We start from the raw sequence: 21192 nt of genomic DNA, 5'->3' as shown, positions 1-21192 counted from the left end.
CTCAGCGTGTATGTCTACGCCTAAACGAACCATCATCTCCGCGTGTATGTCTACGCCTAAACTAACCATCATCTCCGCGTGTATGTCTACGCCTAAACGAACCATCATCTCCGCGTGTATGTCTACGCCTAAATGAACCATCATCTCCGCGTGTATGTCTACGCCTAAACAAACCATCATCTCCGCGTGTATGTCTTCGCCTAAACGAACCATCATCTCCGCGTGTATGTCTACGCCTAAACAAACCATCATCTCCGCGTGTATGTCTACGCCTAAACGAACCATCATCTCCGCGTGTATGTCTACGCCTAAATGAACCATCATCTCCGCGTGTATGTCTACGCCTAAACAAACCTTCATCTCCGCGTGTATGTCTACGCCCAAACAAACCATCATCTCCGCGTGTATGTCTACGCCCAAACAAACCATCATCTCCGCGTGTATGTCTACGCCTAAACAAACCATCATCTCCGCGTGTATGTCTACGCCTAAATGAACCATCATCTCAGCGTGTATGTCTACGCCTAAATGAACCATCATCTCAGCGTGTATGTCTACGCCTAAACAAACCTTCATCTCCGCGTGTATGTCTACGCCTAAACGGACCATCATCTCCGCGTGTATGTCTACGCCTAAACGAACCATCATCTCCGCGTGTATGTCTACGCCTAAATGAACCATCATCTCCGCGTGTATGTCTACGCCTAAACAAACCTTCATCTCCGCGTGTATGTCTACGCCTAAACGAACCATCATCTCCGCGTGTATGTCTTCGCCTAAACAAACCATCATCTCCGCGTGTATGTCTACGCCCAAACGAACCATCATCTCCGCGTGTATGTCTACGCCTAAACGAACTATCATCTCCTCGTGTATGTCTACGCCTAAACGAACCGTCATCTCCATGTGTACGTCTACACCTAAATGAACCGTCATCTTCACGTGTATGTCTAAGCCAAAACAAACCATCATCTCCGCGTGTATGTCTACGCCTAAACGAACCATCATCTCCGCGTGTATGTCTACGCCCAAACAAACCATCATCTCCGCGTGTATGTCTACGCCTAAACGAACCATCATCTCCGCGTGTATGTCTACGCCTAAACGAACCATCATCTCCGCGTGTATGTCTACGCCCAAACAAACCATCATCTCCGCGTGTATGTCTACGCCTAAACGAACCATCATCTCCGCTTGTATGTCTACGCCTAAACGCACCATCATCTCCGCGTGTATGTCTACGCCCAAACAAACCTTCATCTCTGCATGTATGTCTACGCCTAAACGAACCATCATCTCCGCGTGTATGTCTACGCCTAAACGAACCGTCATCTTCGCGTGTATGTCTACGCCTAAACGAACCGTCATCTCCATGTGTACGTCTACACCTAAATGAACCGTCATCTTCACGTGTATGTCTAAGCCTAAACAAACCATCATCTCCGCGTGTATGTCTACGCCTAAACGAACCATCATCTCCGCGTGTATGTCTACGCCCAAACAAACCATCATCTCCGCGTGTATGTCTACGCCTAAACGAACCATCATCTCCGCGTGTATGTCTACGCCCAACAAAGCATCATCTCCGCTTGTATGTCTACGCCTAAACGCACCATCATCTCCGCGTGTATGTCTACGCCCAACAAAGCATCATCTCCGCTTGTATGTCTACGCCTAAACGCACCATCATCTCCGCGTGTATGTCTACGCCCAAACAAACCTTCATCTCTGCATGCATGTCTACGCCTAAACGAACCATCATCTCCGCATGTATGTCTACGCCTAAACGAACCGTCATCTTCGCGTGTATGTCTACGCCCAAACAAACCTTCATCTCCGCGTGTATGTCTGCGCCTAAACGAACCGTCATCTCCGCGTGTATGTCTACGCCCAAACTAACCTTCGTCTCAGCGTGTATGTCTACGCCTAAACGAACCGTCATCTCCGCGTGTATGTCTACGCCCAAACAAACCTTCATCTCCGCATGTATGTCTACGCCTAAACGAACCGTCATCTCCGCGTGTATGTCTACGCCCAAACAAACCTTCATCTCTGCATGTATGTCTACGCCTAAACGAACCATCATCTCCGCATGTATGTCTACGCCCAAACAAACCTTCATCTCCGCGTGTATGTCTATGCCTAAACGAACCGTCATCTCCGCGTGTATGTCTACGCCTAAACAAACCATCATCTCCGCGTGTATGTCTATGCCTAAACGAACCGTCATCTCCGCGTGTATGTCTACGCCTAAACGAACCATCATCTCCGCGTGTATGTCTACGCCCAAACAAACCTTCATCTCCGCATGTATGTCTACGCCCAAACGAACCATTATCTCCGCGTGTATGTCTATGCCTAAGCGAACCATCATCTCCGCGTGTATGTCTACGCCTAAACGAACCGTCATCTCCGCGTGTATGTCTACGCCCAAACAAACCTTCATCTTCGCGTGTATGTCTACGCCTAAACGAACCATAATCTTCGCGTGTATGTCTACGCCCAAACAAACCTTCATCTCCGCCTATAAGTCTACGCCCAAACAAACCATCATCTCCGCCTATATGTCTACGCTCAAACAAACCATCATCTCCGCGTGTATGTCTACGCCCAAAAGAACCATCATCTCCGCGTGTATGTCTACGCCTAAACGAACCATCATCTCCGCGTGTATGTCTACGCCCAAACAAACCATCATCTCCGCGTGTATGTCTACGCCCAACAAAGCATCATCTCCGCATGTATGTCTACGCCTAAATGCACCATCATCTCCGCGTGTATGTCTACGCCCAAACAAACCTTCATCTCTGCATGTATGTCTAAGCCTAAACGAACCGTCATCTCTGCGTGTATGTCTACGCCCAAACAAACCTTCATCTCCGCATGTATGTCTACGCCTAAACGAACCGTCATCTCCGCGTGTATGTCTACGCCTAAACAAACCATCATCTCCGCGTGTATGTCTACGCCTAAATGAACCGTCATCTCCGCGTGTCTGTCTACGCCCAAACAAACCTTCATCTCCGCGTGTATGTCTACGCCTAAACGAACCATCATCTCCGCATGTATGTCTACGCCTAAACGAACCGTCATCTCCGCGTGTATGTCTACGCCTAAACTAACCATCATCTCCGCATGTATGTCTACGCCTAAACGAACCGTCATCTCCGCGTGTATGTCTACGCCTAAACGAACCATCATCTCCGCGTGTATGTCTACGCCCAAACAAACCTTCATCTCCGCCTATAAGTCTACGCCCAAACAAACCATCATCTCCGCCTATATGTCTACGCTCAAACAAACCATCATCTCCGCGTGTATGTCTACGCCCAAAAGAACCATCATCTCCGCGTGTATGTCTACGCCTAAACGAACCATCATCTCCGCGTGTATGTCTACGCCCAAACAAACCATCATCTCCGCGTGTATGTCTACGCCCAACAAAGCATCATCTCCGCGTGTATGTCTACGCCTAAATGCACCATCATCTCCGCGTGTATGTCTACGCCTAAATGCACCATCATCTCCGCGTGTATGTCTACGCCCAACAAAGCATCATCTCCGCGTGTATGTCTACGCCTAAATGCACCATCATCTCCGCGTGTATGTCTACGCCCAAACAAACCTTCATCTCTGCATGTATGTCTACGCCTAAACGAACCGTCATCTCTGCGTGTATGTCTACGCCTAAACGAACCGTCATCTCTGCGTGTATGTCTACGCCCAAACAAACCTTCATCTCCGCATGTATGTCTACGCCTAAACGAACCGTCATCTCCGCGTGTATGTCTACGCCTAAACAAACCATCATCTCCGCGTGTATGTCTACGCCTAAACAAACCATCATCTCCGCGTGTATGTCTACGCCTAAACAAACCATCATCTCCGCGTGTATGTCTACGCCTAAACGAACCGTCATCTCCGCGTGTCTGTCTACGCCCAAACAAACCTTCATCTCCGCGTGTATGTCTACGCCTAAACGAACCATCATCTCCGCATGTATGTCTATGCCTAAACGAACCGTCATCTCCGCGTGTATGTCTACGTCTAAACGAACCGTCATCTCCGCGTGTATGTCTACGCCTAAACGAACCGTCATCTCCGCGTGTATGTCTACGCCTAAACGAACCATCATCTCCGCGTGTATGTCTACGCCTAAACGAACCGTCATCTCCGCGTGTATGTCTACGCCCAAACAAACCTTCATTTCCGCGTGTATGTCTACACCTAAACGAACCATCATCTCCGCGTGTATGTCTACGCCTAAACGAACCATCATCTCCGCGTGTATGTCTACGCCCAAACAAACCTTCATCTCCGCATGTATGTCTACGCCTAAACGAACCATCATCTCCGCGTGTATGTCTACGCCTAAACTAACCATCATCTCCGCGTGTATGTCTACGCCCAAACGAACCGTCATCTCCGCCTATATGTCTACGCCCAAACAAACCATCATCTCCGCGTGTATGTCTACGCCTAAACGAACCATCATCTCCGCCTGTATGTCTACGCCTAAACTAACCATCATCTCCGCGTGTATGTCTACGCCCAAACGAACCGTCATCTCCGCCTATATGTCTACGCCCAAACAAACCATCATCTCCGCGTGTATGTCTACGCCTAAACGAACCATCATCTCCGCCTGTATGTCTACGCCCAAACAAACCTTCATCTCCGCATGTATGTCTACGCCTAAACGAACCATCATCTCCGCGTGTAAGTCTACGCCTAAACTAACCATCATCTCTGCGTGTATGTCTACGCCCAAACAAACCATCATCTCCGCGTGTATGTCTACGCCTAAACTAACCATCATCGGAAACATACATAAAGCATTATTTTCAAGTTACAACCTATATTAAAGATGCATCATCAGATGTGAGATGAACCGCGATGCAAGTGTGTGCTGAAACCTGGCACCCCGCGCACCCCGGTTGGGGAACACTCCATTAATCTGACGCACCACCATCCACAACATGTTTTATATAGACACATAGAAGGCCTAATATGACTTTAAATTAAGATGGTTATTATTGGCACAATGTTGAGCTACAAAACAAAGAAGAAATTATTAAAATATTGGCGATGACACGAAAATATCTCGCCAGACATCTGAACCCAGCTTAAGTCGCAATGACCTGCTTGCAGCTTGTGCTGATTGATATTAATGTCTTTCTCTTCCTAATGGTAATAAAAGAAGTTCCTGAACCGATCTATCATACGAATCAGCTGGTGTTGTTGTGATGAAATCCCCCTGAGATGATTAAAATCGACATTTAGGGAGCCCGAATCCGATATTGTTTTTGTGCGAAAGTATAAAGTGTAATGTCAATAAAATCACTAATTTCAGTATTTATAATGTTATGAATTAAAAATTGAGTATTGTATCTCAAACCCCTTGGTATAATTGATCATTTACAGCAATAAACACAAATTACCTATTTTCGTCATTTTTATGGCTATGGCACTTTGACGATCAAAATCTCATAACTAAATTTTGCGACTTTAGTCGGGGTTTCACAGACGGGGTCACATATTACCTCACTACTCACTACCGATATACTGTATGTGTGTGTGACGTTCAGGTGAGTGTGTGTTCAGACCTTCTGTGAAGGTTCACAGCTGGAGCACTGACACAGAGGATGGCACAGCTCTGTCTTCACTGGCACTATAACATCCTCTTCCTCAGGCTCCTCATCCAGCCATTCCAGCAGATAGCGCACCTAAAACACAGACACTACTGCCATTACAAACTCTTATTGTTATTAATAAAGCAAGACTCCTATTTGGCAAGCTTTATGTGATTTGAAATGAGCTCACCATCTCCATGTCTCCATCAGCCACAGCTCTCAGCAACTTCTCCACCTGCTCATCAAAAACAAGAGAGAATGAGCACAACAGCAGGGGGAAATTTACAGCAATTCTTCACAAACACATTGATAGTTCAGTAATGATAACTGCTATTTTTCAATAGTCAGATTATAAATTACACATTCTTATTTTCTTTCAAATAGATAAATAACCTGGGAAAACCCAGACAACTTCTGGCAAATGTAGATTTGCTCTGCTAGTAGTCTGGCAAAGAGCTCATTCAAACCCATTTCTAATCTGTCGGAATCGCGGCACCGATCAGAAGCGATTGGGCTTTACCCGATGATGGTGACGCAGGACGCCGCTGTGGAGCATCACTCGGGCAAATCAGCAATCGCGTCTGTTTTAAGAGATTTCAACTTTTCCTTTTCGTTAAAACCCGAGCAAAGAACAACACTCGGCTGCCAGATGTGGATTACAGCGCCTACTGTGATGAGGAGGATGAGGAGTGTGTGATCATAACACACACACACACACACACACACACACAGACACACACACACACACACACACCTCTGGATCTAGCCTTTCTGTGCTTATTTCCTCACACTAGATCTGGTAATCATGTAAAAATGGTAAATCATTGTAAATAAATAGCTAGCGTAACTATGCTCAAGTCTGAAAATGTTTCTAACACATCTGAAATTACTGAATTTGAATAAAGTTTGTGAGACACAATTTTCCAAAGACTCCTCAATATTATTTTATGTTCAAAATATTGCAAATCATGTTTTAATCGCATCACAAATGCCTCACAGCGGCGGCGAATGCGATCAGAGCTCGATGTTTTCTGTTCGACCGTCAATCTGAGATGTTTCAGTCGCTCTGAGATGCTTTTAGGTTTCCAAATTTTGCACAAATGTTGCCGGAGCAGCAGCGGACACTATTATCAGCTATTATCATATTTCTTTAACAACAACGGCAAAAGTCGTCAGAAGCCATTGCAGCATCTTCCTCAAAATCACAAACAGAGAACTGCCGTCTCAGATGTTTCTCCGTCGCTCTGCTCGTCATCGTCCGTTGGTGACACACACACACTCACACACTCTCGCACACACTCTCGCACGCTCACTCTCGCACGCTCACTCTCGAACACTCACTCTCGCACACTCACTCTCGCACACTCACTCTCGCACACTCACTCTCGCTCGCGCACTCGCTCGCGCACTCGCACGCGCACACTCACACGCACACTCACACGCACACTCACTCGCACACTCACACGCACACTCACTCACACACTCACTCACACACTCACTCACACACTCACTCACACACTCACTCACACACTCACTCACACACTCACACACTCACTCACACACTCACTCACACACTCACTCACACACTCACTCACACACTCACTCACACACTCACTCACACACTCACACACTCACTCACACACTCACTCACACACTCACTCACACACTCACTCACACACTCACTCACACACTCACTCACACACTCACTCACTCACTCACTCACACACTCACACACTCACACACTCACACACTCACTCACTCACTCACTCACTCACTCACACACTCACTCACTCACTCACACACTCACACACTCACACACTCACTCACACACTCACTCACTCACTCACTCACTCACACACTCACTCACTCACTCACTCACACACTCACTCACTCACTCACTCACACACTCACTCACTCACACACACACACTCACTCACTCACTCACTCACTCACTCACTCACTCACTCACTCACTCACTCACTCACTCACTCACTCACTCACTCACACACTCACTCACACACTCACACACTCACACACTCACTCACACACTCACTCACACACTCACTCACACACTCACACACTCACTCACTCACTCACTCACTCACACACTCACACACTCACACACTCACACACTCACACACTCACTCACACACTCACACACTCACACACTCACACACTCACACACTCACACACTCACACACTCACACACTCACACACTCACTCACACACTCACACACTCACTCACACACTCACTCACACACTCACTCACACACTCACTCACACACTCACTCACACACTCACTCACACACTCACTCACACACTCACTCACACACTCACTCACACACTCACACACTCACTCACACACTCACTCACACACTAGCCGCTTTGGAAATGATTGGTCTATGAAGCTTTGCCAGACCATAACTCAGATACTACTGAGAATGCTCTGGTTTTAGCCCGGCTAGTGTGCTGATTTATTGCTGTAAGCGATGGACTCTTGGAACATTAAACTGATCTAATCGTAGACGAGTGTAATGCTCAGACCCGTCCTCCAGATGGCGCTGACAGTACCTCTTTGTGTCGGGTGCGCTCGGCCTCCGGCGCTGTGGTCTCAACACTCAGAGACGACGAGCTGGACACAGATGAGCGTCTGCTGCTGCAATCAGACGGCTGAGGAGAGCGACTCGGAGACTGCAGGAAGAAGAAGACTACAGCTAGAGCAAGAGGATTTCTGTAGAGTTACTCTAGTCAGCTGCACGTGTTTATCTGTTGCTCAAGACATTTTGAAACTCATCAGAATGGGTTAACACACACACACACACACACACACACACAGCTCTGGATCTGACCTTTCTGTGCGCATTTCCTCACACTAGATCTGGTAATCATGTACAAATTGTAAATAAATAACTACTGAGGTTATGAATTAGCGTATTGATTCATGATTCATCATCACGTGACTTCGGCGATCCGAATCATGAATCAATTTGCTGATTCATTAACGGTTCAAAGCTTTGTTTTGAAAGCGGCCCATCACTATATAAGTCGTTTTTTAATTTTTTTGTGCACAATGTCTCGTGATTTCAGCAGTTTGACACACGATCCGAATCATGAATCAATTCACTGATTCATAACCGTTTGAATCTTTATTTGAGGATTGAACACAAACGCGGAAGAGAAGACAATGCTGAATAAAGTCGTAGTTTTTGTTATTTTTGGACCCAAATGTATTTTGGATGCTTCAAGAGACTCTAATTAACCCACTGATGTCTCATATGGACTACTTTACATCAGGAATATATATTCTGGTCTTTAAGTTTATAGTTGGACTTACTCTTTGATTGGGTTCCTAAAACACCAGTGTGAATGTGATGTGAACACGGAGATACTATCGCAACTAAAGAGACGATTGGGTCATTCAATTATTGAAATATTAACATAAAATCTTAGTGGCTACTTTAAGTAAATATTTGCCAAAAAAAAAAATGGTTTAGGAACCCTTTGGTCAAGAGAAACCCATCTAACTGACCCAGAACTAACTTTACTACATGTTTGAACAATTGGTTTAAAATTTAAGCTCACCTCAAATCCACTTTCCCTTTTACTGGAGTCGTTGTTTTTGCGCTCCAACAGAGACAGGATCTATAACAGAGATAATACAGCATCATTTACACAATTCTCTGAGGAAAATTATATAACATAATCCTGCACAACCAACACTAGATATTACAAGCTGACGAGTAATCTGAACGATGATCTTTATTCTCTCTGCTATGAAACCACAACTAGATCCAAATTGATAGGCAAATTACAGACTATAACATTTATATTCAGGATTCAGGCCATCATAGCACAGAAACTGCCTCGGTAAAATCACAAACGATACTTGATCTCAGTGCTACACTATAGATCATAAAATACTCTTTTATTGATTACAAAAATATACTGGTATAAAGGCTGTGTCCACCAAAGCGTTTTATCCAGCTGAAAACGCCTAGCTGTGGGCGCTTGAGAGCGTTTTGTCCAGTGGATACTGAATATCCGCAGAAGTGTTATTAGCATCTCATGTCAGAGATAGTTTGTTTCTGTATTGATTCTATATACAAATGCAGATGTAATGTAAAGTATTCGCCCTGGCTCTTGTTTTATATTATTTTGTTCTGTTATTATGCTTGTATTTCAAAACAATGTTTCGAAAGGTTATGAATCAGTGAACTGATTCATGATTCGGATCGCCAAAGTCACGTAATTTCTGCAGTTTCACACACGATCCGAATCATGAATCAACTCACTAATTCATTAACGGTTCGAAGCTTTGTTCTGAAATCGGCCCATCATTATATAAGTCGTTATTACGTTTTTTTAAGCACAAAAACTATTCTGGCCTCTTCATAAATGATTGTCGAGCCGCTGTAGTGAGATGGGCTTTGTAACGACGTCTTTAGTGCCTTTATGGGTCTTGAGAGAGGAAATGACATTGGTGTCAATGAAGGCCTTTCTGAGCCATCGGATTTCAACACTAATATCTTCATCTGTGTGTGAAGATGAGCGGAGGTCTGACGGCTGGCCAACCACAGGAGGAATTATTTTTTTAAATGGAAAACAAAATCTAAAGATAACGTCCGTAAATGATGGAGTGCCGCAAGGATCTGTGTTAGTTTCCACTGTTACGCTGATGACAGTCAGTTATACATTTCATTCCTGCCTTGCAAACCTGTTTAAATTCATGACATTTTCAGAATAATCGCTTCATATCTTCAACTAAGAGGCGAATTCTCTCCGGTGAAAAGTGAATCAAACTCTCTCTCTCTCCACGTGCTCCATGTCGCGTGCGATTGGCTGTTCGCTGCACGTCACACTCTCACGTGTACGCGCTCCACAGTTAATCACAGACTCTAAACCAAACCCTGAGTTGACAGAGAACGTTTATAGCAGCTGCTGTGAGCCTGCTGAACCGGATCTAATCCTGGTTGGATTTGTATGGTTTTGTCAACTCTAACCTTTCTCTGGAACTCAGAGTTTGTTCAGCTAGCGTCATGCAACAGGCCACTGCAGAGTTTAGCTAAAACACACTTGCCTTGAAGTTTCAAGGCATCCTAAAGCCCTTGATTATCTGGTTGAGGTGTGTTTAATTCCAGGAGCAGGACTGTGTGTAATCCTAACCTTGGAGTTGAGCGCGCAGTGTAATGGAGTCTCCTTGGCTCTGTTATGGATGAGTGTTGATGCTCCATTCTCCAAAAGCACTTCCATGATGCCCTCGTAACCCCAGCGAGCAGAAATGTGGAGCGGCGTGTCTCCCTTATCGTTCTGGACGTTCAGTCGACAGGTGTGCAGGTCGAAGTACACTAGTGCCTTCACACACTGACACACACATCAAGAATGAAATACCTACATTAGATACTCCACCACAATCTATCAAAGTTTTAAACCTAAACATTCCCTAATTTAGTTAGTTTGATGAAATATGCAATTTGGCACACTGATAGAGGACAGTCTGAACTGTCAACATAGCAAATTTGGAGTCTCTAACTCAATCCCTCTAGCGCCACCACCTGTCCAAATTTGCACTTAAGTTTGTACTACTAACCGTTGGGCCGTAGGAGAAAACACAAATTAGTTTTCTCTGATTCTGTGGCTCAAGACGATTCGATTGCATGACGTGTAGCGGCAATTTTGTTTATTGTTTATCCCATTTGCACGAAAACCATAACAAAAAGTTATGGAATTCAAGTCGATTCATCAAAGTATTTTTGAATCACTACGAATGTGAACGAATTTTACGTAGAACTTGTGAAATAGAAATAAGGCTGCATCTCCGCAACGCTTTATTGTATTGTGACCTAACTAGGTACAGATCATCACAAGCATGACCTAAGGCTACATGCTGCATTTCAGCACAGCGCCACCTACTGGTCCGGAGATACAACGATGGCTATTTTTGCTGATACCTTCTGTTGTATCTTGTTGCACGCTGAGACAAATGACATTCAGCTTTTCCATATCAGCCATTTTGAATTTTGTAGTAAAATGCATTAGTGCACAATGCCTCGAAGGAGCTCGAGAAGTTTCGAGCCAGCGCCTCCTAGTGATAAAATCAAATAGTCATAAGCTTATAACTTTGGATTTGGTTGACTTATCTTACAACGACACCAAATATGATAGGTTTCGCGTTATGGTTTGTGCAACATTGTGATTTAGCTTTTAGACATCTTTTGCGAATGTCTTCGAAACCATTAGTCCGATCAAACCGAAACCACTGTAGTTGGTTGACTTAAAGCTCCACTGTGTGATATTTTCCCCCATCTAGCGGTGTAAAGGTATATGACCATCCAGTTAATATTAGTTTCTGTTTCTCTCAATTCCGATTTCGTTTTAACTCCTACGGTGGCTGATTTAGTCCACGATTAACATGGCTTCCAGTTGAACCTCATCCATGAGTGCCATCGAGTGTTAAAACGCGAAAGGCGAAGCTTGAATTTACGGGTATGTCCCTCTTTGGCTACTGTACTTTCAAGATGGAGGGGCAACATGGCGGCCAGCATTCGAACCCCTCACCCGTATGTATTTTCAACGGTATATTATAAACTTATGAGAATACTTTATTACTTGAAAGAAGTAAATATACATTAATGAGCATATATACTTTTTTAAAGAACTAAGTGTTTTTAGCAAAGAATAAAAAAGTTGCACAGTGTAGCTTTAAAGCACTTGGTGAAATGTCAAAATGTGCATAATAAGTGGCAAAAAAAAATCCTACCAAAATCGGGTGTGGGTTATTATTATTTGCTCATAAATACAATTGTCTATAAATCCTAAAGGAAATTAGATCTTTTCACCAAATTTGAGACGCTTATGTGTGGGGACTGCACCAATTGGTGGCACTATAATTGAACAAAACATGAAATTGGCTCTATACAACTCAATGCATTTATGAGTTTTCAACCTTTTTGCATAAAATGGTCTCCAAATGTCTTTGCTCATTTTTGAAATTGGTCTGTTGATAGCGTCCTTGCTTCTGTTGTGCTAGGCCCTAATAATTGCTGCTTGCAGCTATATATATTTTTTCTGTTATCGCCTTAAAAAGCACAAACATTTTTATAATGATGTGTCACAATTAAAAGATAATACAGCTACTATGTACTGTGTCTTACATCTTCGTGTCCGTACATGCAGGCCAGGTGTAGAGGAGTGTTTCCACTGTTATCCTGAGCATCCGTGTTTGCCTTATAATCCAAGAGCAGCAGCTACAAGAGCAAACATGACGATCAACCATACAACAAATAAGGGACAAAGCACATGAGGAAATGTGATGAAATATGAGATGAAATATTAATGTTGACCCAATGCTGGATAAAATCTAATATACAAGATACTACACTGTAAAAAATAAAAACGGAAAATGTACTGGTCATTTTCTGCCAGTTCATTATCCAGTTTTACAGAAATTTTCATTGACCCTTAGCCTGGATGGCAGCCGAACTCAGCCCCGCCCAGAACATCTGAGCTCGGGTTCGGTCTGGACTTGATCCATAGAGGAGTAATTATAATACAGAAACTGACCAATGAGATCATTAGGGCGGGCTTTAGCCGATGATGGACAGATGATTAACAGAAACTGACCAATGAGATCATTAGGGCGGGCTTTAGCCGATGACGGACAGATGATCAACAGAAACTGACCAATGAGATCATCAGGGCGGGCTTTAGCCGATGACGGACAGATGATCAACAGAAACTGACCAATGAGATCATTAGGGCGGGCTTTAGCCGATGATGGACAGATGATTAACAGAAACTGACCAATGAGATCATCAGGGCGGGCTTTAGCCGATGATGGACAGATGATCAACAGAAACTGACCAATGAGATCATCAGGGCGGGCTTTAGCCGATGACGGACAGATGATCAACAGAAACTGACCAATGAGATCATCAGGGCGGGCTTTAGCCGATGATGGACAGATGATTAACAGAAACTGACCAATGAGATCATCAGGGCGGGCTTTAGCCGATGATGGACAGATGATCAACAGAAACTGACCAATGAGATCATCAGGGCGGGCTTTAGCCGATGACGGACAGATGATCAACAGAAACTGACCAATGAGATCATCAGGGCGGGCTTTAGCCGATGATGGACAGATGATCAACAGAAACTGACCAATGAGATCATCAGGGCGGGCTTCAGCCGATGATGGACAGATGATTAACAGAAACTGACCAATGAGATCATCAGGGCGGGCTTTAGCCGATGATGGACAGATGATCAACAGAAACTGACCAATGAGATCATCAGGGCGGGCTTTAGCCGATGATGGACAGATGATCAACAGAAACTGACCAATGAGATCATCAGGGCGGGCTTTAGCCGATGACGGACAGATGATCAACAGAAACTGACCAATGAGATCATCAGGGCGGGCTTTAGCCGATGACGGACAGATGATCAACAGAAACTGACCAATGAGATCATCAGGGCAGGCTTTAGCCGATGACGGACAGATTATCAACAGAAACTGACCAATGAGATCATCAGGGCGGGCTTTAGCCGATAATGGACAGATGATCAACAGAAACAGACCAATGAGATCATCAGGGCGGGCTTTAGCCGATGACGGACAGATGATCAACAGAAACTGACCAATGAGATCATCAGGGCGGGCTTTAGCCGATGACGGACAGATGATCAACAGAAACTGACCAATGAGATCATCAGGGCGGGCTTTAGCCGATGATGGACAGATGATCAACAGAAACTGACCAATGAGATCATCAGGGCGGGCTTCAGCCGATGATGGACAGATGATTAACAGAAACTGACCAATGAGATCATCAGGGCGGGCTTTAGCCGATGATGGACAGATGATCAACAGAAACTGACCAATGAGATCATCAGGGCGGGCTTTAGCCGATGATGGACAGATGATCAACAGAAACTGACCAATGAGATCATCAGGGCGGGCTTTAGCCGATGACGGACAGATGATCAACAGAAACTGACCAATGAGATCATCAGGGCGGGCTTTAGCCGATGACGGACAGATGATCAACAGAAACTGACCAATGAGATCATCAGGGCAGGCTTTAGCCGATGACGGACAGATGATCAACAGAAACTGACCAATGAGATCATCAGGGCGGGCTTTAGCCGATAATGGACAGATGATCAACAGAAACTGACCAATGAGATCATCAGGGCGGGCTTTAGCCGATGATGGACAGATGATCAACAGAAACTGACCAATGAGATCATCAGGGCGGGCTTTAGCCGATGATGGACAGATGATCAACAGAAACTGACCAATAAGATCATATGGGCGGGCTTTAGCCGATGACGGACAGATGATCAACAGAAACTGACCAATGAGATCATCAGGGCGGGCTTTAGCCGATGACGGACAGATGATCAACAGAAACAGACCAATGAGATCATCAGGGCGGGCTTTAGCCGATGATGGACAGATGATTAACAGAAACTGACCAATGAGATCATCAGGGCGGGCTTTAGCCGATGATGGACAGATGATTAACAGAAACTTAATCATTAATCATAACCGCAGACTTGGCAACACAGTGCAGTTGAGCTCTGTTGACATTTGAAAACTAACGTTATGTGTCGCTCCACTGCTCTGATTGGTTGTCGGTCTGTCCAATCGAGGTCTTTCCTGGTTCGCTTGAAACACGCCCCATAATAAGAGCACAATATTCTGACTAGAATTGAGTATGACCACCACGCCAGTCTAGTTGACACTTAAAACACAAACTAATGCAATGAGTAATTCAAAATACAGGTAAAACACCTGTAAAAAAAAACAATATGAAAATTCCTTCACATTTATACAGTACATTGTGCCCTATTTTTACAGACTTTTTTTTTACTGTGTAGGAACTAACCAAACAGTTCTGTGACTTTGGTCATCAGAGCTACATAACTAAAGCATAATTATTGACCCAAGCTGTATTGAGTTCTGACCGTGACTCCCTGGTAGCCCTTCTGGCAGGAGAAGTGTAGCGGTGTGAGCGCATGATAATCAGTGGCATTCACCAAAGCTCCCTTTGACACCAGCAAATCAATCAGCAGAGACTGACCTGAATATAAACACAACACAGAGAATAGAGTCACAGCATCAGCTCTGTGTGAAGTCAGATTCATCGAACATTTCAAATAAAAATGACAAAAACACAAACAAAATCCACCCATTATACAATCGATCATGAGAAAACAAATCTAAATTCTCACCACAAATAGCAGCAACATGTAGAGGAGTGTAGCCTCTGTCATCCCGAGAGAACGGAGTGACTATGGATGGATCGTTTAATCTCCTAGACCAAGAAAACGCCAAGAAAGACAAGCAAAGTAATACTTTAACATTTAATGAGGAAAGCAAATGCATCACCTTGTGGTGGTCATCAACCCAACATGCTGTCATTACCGTCAAAAAATTAACTTGATAATGAAATTAAACAGCTGTGTTAAAGATTATAGCGCTATTTGTAAAAATGTTTATGTATTAATCACTTATTTATTGCCAATGTGTGAACAAGTACTAACATTCCCCGAGGTTGTGTGTGAAAGCCTGTTTATGTGAAGGAAAATCAAAAGGATGTGACGGTTTTGCGCTCTCCTGAGACCTCTCCTCTGCTCAATGACACATGAAACAGATGCTTATACACAGTTCAGGATAATCCCGAAAGAGCCGTTCTGTACTGTAATATCAATGTGTCCCGCAACGAAAACTGATGAATTTAAAGTATACTCACACACAGTCAGATTTATACAGTCTATAGTCTTAAACATACTTATAGTCAAACTATCATAACAGTATTGTGAGAGCACAATTCCATTAAAGCGCGGATGGGAGTGGACAGCTCTGAGGTAATTAACGAACACAGACACAGCCGGATCATTTCCATAATGACCAGCGCAATCTACCAATTAGTGTCTGGAATTAAGACATGCTATTTAAGGAGGTAAATAATGGAGCAAATACCAGTAAATTGACAAGTGCAAAGGTTAGTAAATCAACGTAATGATTTGTTTAAATACTCACCTCCCATAAGTGTTGCTTCTGAAATGGACATTTCTACAAGGTCCGCCGCAAAAACGGTGTTTTAGTAAACCCTAACAGCAGCTTTTAATGCCAAAAGAGTGTAAGCGCTGGAGCGAGCTGTTAGTAAATCTGGCCCTTATTTACTAACATGACGTGCATTCAAGATGAAGTACATTAGATGTTTTTATGTTTAAATTAGGGCTGTCAATAGATTACATTTTTAATCATGATTAATCGCATGTTTATTGATTACTGCTTATTATGCTGTGAAATTAAGCAGTCCCCATTTATCTTATTAAACACCTTCATTTTATCATAATTTGCTTTAACCAAAGTAAACAATCACATCGAAGGGTGATTCTCACAAAACTGTATTTTCTGCAAGATTCAAGGATCATTGGAGACTCCAAATATAAGGAGTTCATATAATTCTATTAGGCCTATATAACTTATTTATACACACCTAAGCACCCATGAAAACCCCCCCCCCACTAAAAATCATCATCAGTTCTCTCTTAACAGTAGGTTATGTCAGTGTGCTGTTAACTGAATAACTTCGGGATGTTGGTTTATTTCAATTCAGAGGGAGAGTCAGACACGTCAAAAAGTGAATGTTTTTTCTCATGAATGTTTAGAAATGTGTGGATTAGTGCTTACTAGAGATGCGAACTGTTTGGAACGGTTCAGACGGTTCTGAACTGGCTCACTAAAAAGAATCGGTTCAAACGAATGATTCGTTCGCGAAACGATCCTCACTAACGTTCACGCGTGACAAATCAAACATTATCCTTCCTGAGTAATCGACTGCATTATGCAAATTACGTTAATGTCGCAGCTTCATGTACTTCTGTGTAATTTATTTGTGTTAAATTGCGTTAAATTAATCACATGCCTTAACGCATTAACGTTGATAGCCCTAGTTTAAATACATTGTCTTAAGCTAGTTTATTGTTCATTGACTACTATTAGTATGGCATTCATGGGTTTGTCTCCCTTAAAGATGTAAACATTTATGCATACAGACGACAAAAACATCCCCGTTCACACGACTCCGCAAAAACGACTAACAATGTTGTCTTGCCAGTAGATGGCACTTTGTAAAGTAAAACTGCGTGGCTACAGACTGGACATGTAACATACATACGAATGACGCCATCCTTTTACAAATTTGTATTTTTGTAGTTTACAAAACAAATTATAATAAAGTTATTGTCATAATGGTCAACACACAAAAAAAGAGTTTAACTTTAAAGGGTTAGTTCAGCCAAAAATGTGAATCGCGTGTCAAACTGCTGAAATCACGTGACTCTGGCGATCCGAATCATGAATCGATTCACTGACTCATTAACGGTTCAAAGCTTTGTTTTGAAATCGGTCCATCACTATACAAGTCGTTATTTTGTTTTTTAAGCACAAAAACTAATCTGGCCTCTTCATAAATGATTGTCGAGCCACTGTAGCGAGATGGGCTTTGTAACGACGTCTTTAGTGCCTTTATGGGTCTTGAGAGAGGAAATGACATTGGTGTCAATGAAGGCCTTTCTGAGCCATCGGATTTCAACACTAATATCTTCATCTGTGTGTGAAGATGAGCGGAGGTCTGACAACATTAGGGTGAGGAATTAATGTCTGAATTTTCCTTTTTGGCTGAACTAACCCTTTAAGTTCAGGTAATTGTCCCCTCAAAAGCTCCTATACATTTACTCTGTGGATGATGAACATGTTCGCTGGTCTGTCAGTACTGACCCTGAGATGTGGAGGTCACAGGCGTCACAGGAGCACAGTGGGTGACACAACTTCCTCCCGTCCTCCTCACTCTCGCTTTCGCTCAGCAAACGCTTAACCTCTGCCTCATTTCCACTCACAATGTGCTACACACACACACACACACACACACACACACACACACACACACACACATAATCAATGCATCACTGCTAATGCGCTCATAAATAAAATGTTTATTTAATCAAGAACCAATCTGAGATACCTGTCTTGTGCATCTTAACCATCATAAGTCGGTTTCTAAAATAAGACTGCCCGTGTCATGTTAACTTAATCATTATCTGATCATCTGCTTTAGGTGCAGGTCAATTATGAGTTTATATGTTTTTCATGAAAGCTATTATTGTGCACTAAATGTGATATTACTTCCTGCGGTGCTAACAGGAAGAGGCAAGTAAAGTTGAAACTGGTTTGAAAAACCGCCAAAGGCACATGATACTCACCTCAAAGAGCTGATCTATAGGCGTAGCATTCTGGGACAGCAGGTCCACCTTCTGTCTGAAGGACAGTCTAACGCCTGACCCCTGTGGACCACACATTCACCAACAGTTAGGAAACTGGGATCAAGTACACTTCTTTAAAGGTTTAGAGTTCACCCAAAAATGTGACTCTCCCTAATGTCGCTCCACACCCGTAAGACCTCCGTTCATCTTCACACACAGTTTAAGATATTTTATATTTAGTCCGAGAGCGTATGCAAGTGTATGCACACTATACTAAAGGCAAACGGTATACAATTTGAACGGTTATGAATCAGCGTATTGATTCATGGTTCGGATCGTGTCAAAACTGCTGAAATCACGTGACATTGGCGATCCGAATCATGAATCAATTCACTGATTCACAACCGTTTGAATCTTTATTTGAGGATTGAAAACGAACTCGGAAGAGAAGACAATGCTGAATAAAGTCGTAGCTTTTGTTATTTTTGGTCAGTCTTCATCAATGACATTTTTAGCCACAGTTATTGTTTAACAATGTTGGTGTCATCTCATCTTAGACTTGTCAACAAACATGAATGAAACCAAACATTTTTCCTCATAGAAAGTAGTGTTAATTTCATTAAAGCAATCTATAGATGGTTAGGTCCCTTGGGGAGAACAGAGGTGCACTCACTCAAGACTGCCACACAAAGCCCCTCATTCAGGAAACTTTCGTAAATACACACTCACCTAAAGGATTATTAGGAGCACACACTAATACTGTGTTTGAGCCCCTTTCTCCTCCAGAACTGCCTTAATTCTCCGTGGCATTGATCAACAAGCTGCTGAAAGCATTCTTTAGAAATGTTGGCCCATATTGATAGGAGAGCATCTTGCAGCTGATGGAGATTTGTGGGATGCACATCCAGGGCACGAAGCTCCCGTTCCACCACATCCCAAAGATGCTCTATTGGGTTGAGATCTGGTGACTGTGGCGGCCATTTTAGTTCAGTCAACTCATTGGCATGTTCAAGAAACCAATTTGAAATGATTGGAGCTTTGTGACATGGTGCATTATCCTGCTGGAAGTAGCCATCAGAGGATGGGGACATGGTGGTCATAAAGGGATGGACATGGTCAGAAACAATGCTCAGGTAGGCCGTGGCATTTAAACGATGCCCAATTGGCACTAAGGGGCCTAAAGTGTGCCAAGAAAACATCCCCCACACCATTACACCACCACCACCAGCCTGCACAGTGGGAACAAGGCATGATGGATCCATGATCTCATTCTGTTTACGCCAAATTCTGACTCTACCATCTGAATGTCTCAACAGAAATCGAGACTCCTCAGACCAGGAAACATTTCTCCAGTCTTCAACTGTCCAATTTTGGTGAGCTTGTGTGAATTGTCGCCTCTTTTTCCTATTTGTAGTGGAGATGAGTGGTACCCGGTGGGGTCTTCTGCTGTTGTAGCCCATCCGCCTCAAGGTTGTGTGTGTTGTGGCTTCACAAATGCTTTGCTGCATGCCTCGGTTGTAACGAGTGGTTTTTTCAGTCAAAGTTGCTCTTCTATCAGCTTGAATCAGTCGGCCCATTCTCCTCTGACCTCGAGCATCAACAAGGCATTTTCTCCCACAGGACTGCTGCATACTGGATGTTTTTCCCTTTTCACACCATTCTTTGTAAACCCTAGAAATGGTTGTGTGTGAAAATCCCAGTAACTGAGCAGATTGTGAAATACTCAGACCGGCCCGTCTGGCACCAACAACCATGCCACGCTCAAAACGGCTTAAATCACCTTTCTTTCCCATTCTGACATTCAGTTTGGAGTTCAGGAGATTGTCTTGACCAGGACCACACCCCTAAACGCAGTGAAGCAACTGCCATGTGATTGGTTGATCAGATAATTACATTAATGAGAAATTGAACAGGTGTTCCTAATAATCCTTTAGGTGAGTGTATGAGCAAATTCGGAGTAATTTGCGCGTAAAATAGACCTTTACGAAAACTGTCCTCCAGATTCACAAACGCTTTATATACCACGGATTCTGTAGTTAAATGTGTGTATATTAGTGAATTCTAAACATGTGAAAATAGGGAGCATGTGCATGCTCATAAAACATTTGCATAATCCCTGCCCATGAGTTAAATATGCAAAGGACGTGACTAGGAATGCTGTGGAATCTTCTGGACTTCTTTCTCAGGTTTGGCTCCAATATTTTGCATAAATGTTGAAGAGACTAATTGGCCATATAACTAGGAATAAATACTAAATGATCGTGTCTCCATCAAAGCATTT

At 43.5% G+C, this 21192-nt stretch overlaps 1 protein-coding gene across 3 annotated transcripts in view; it reads right to left on the bottom strand.

Annotated features, from left to right (window-relative positions):
• ankrd27 (ankyrin repeat domain 27 (VPS9 domain)) overlaps positions 1–21192 on the bottom strand; it is a 61277-nt gene that overhangs the window by 12532 nt on the left and 27553 nt on the right. For all 3 annotated transcript variants that reach the window (XM_067436033.1, XM_067436034.1, XM_067436035.1), the window contains exons 13-22: positions 18912–18992; positions 18430–18554; positions 15873–15955; positions 15606–15721; positions 12785–12877; positions 10797–10994; positions 9216–9275; positions 8205–8324; positions 5824–5868; positions 5607–5726 (exon numbers count right to left, since the gene is read on the bottom strand). In XM_067436033.1, the coding sequence (XP_067292134.1) occupies positions 5607–5726; positions 5824–5868; positions 8205–8324; positions 9216–9275; positions 10797–10994; positions 12785–12877; positions 15606–15721; positions 15873–15955; positions 18430–18554; positions 18912–18992 (1041 nt within the window). The remainder of the gene's footprint in view (positions 1–5606; positions 5727–5823; positions 5869–8204; positions 8325–9215; positions 9276–10796; positions 10995–12784; positions 12878–15605; positions 15722–15872; positions 15956–18429; positions 18555–18911; positions 18993–21192) is intronic.

This window comes from Pseudorasbora parva, chromosome 25 (assembly GCF_024679245.1).
Source record: "Pseudorasbora parva isolate DD20220531a chromosome 25, ASM2467924v1, whole genome shotgun sequence".
Taxonomy (NCBI): Eukaryota; Metazoa; Chordata; class Actinopteri; order Cypriniformes; family Gobionidae; genus Pseudorasbora; species Pseudorasbora parva.
Note: the sequence above shows the minus strand (reverse complement) of the source record. Positions and strands in the feature narration are given on the sequence as shown.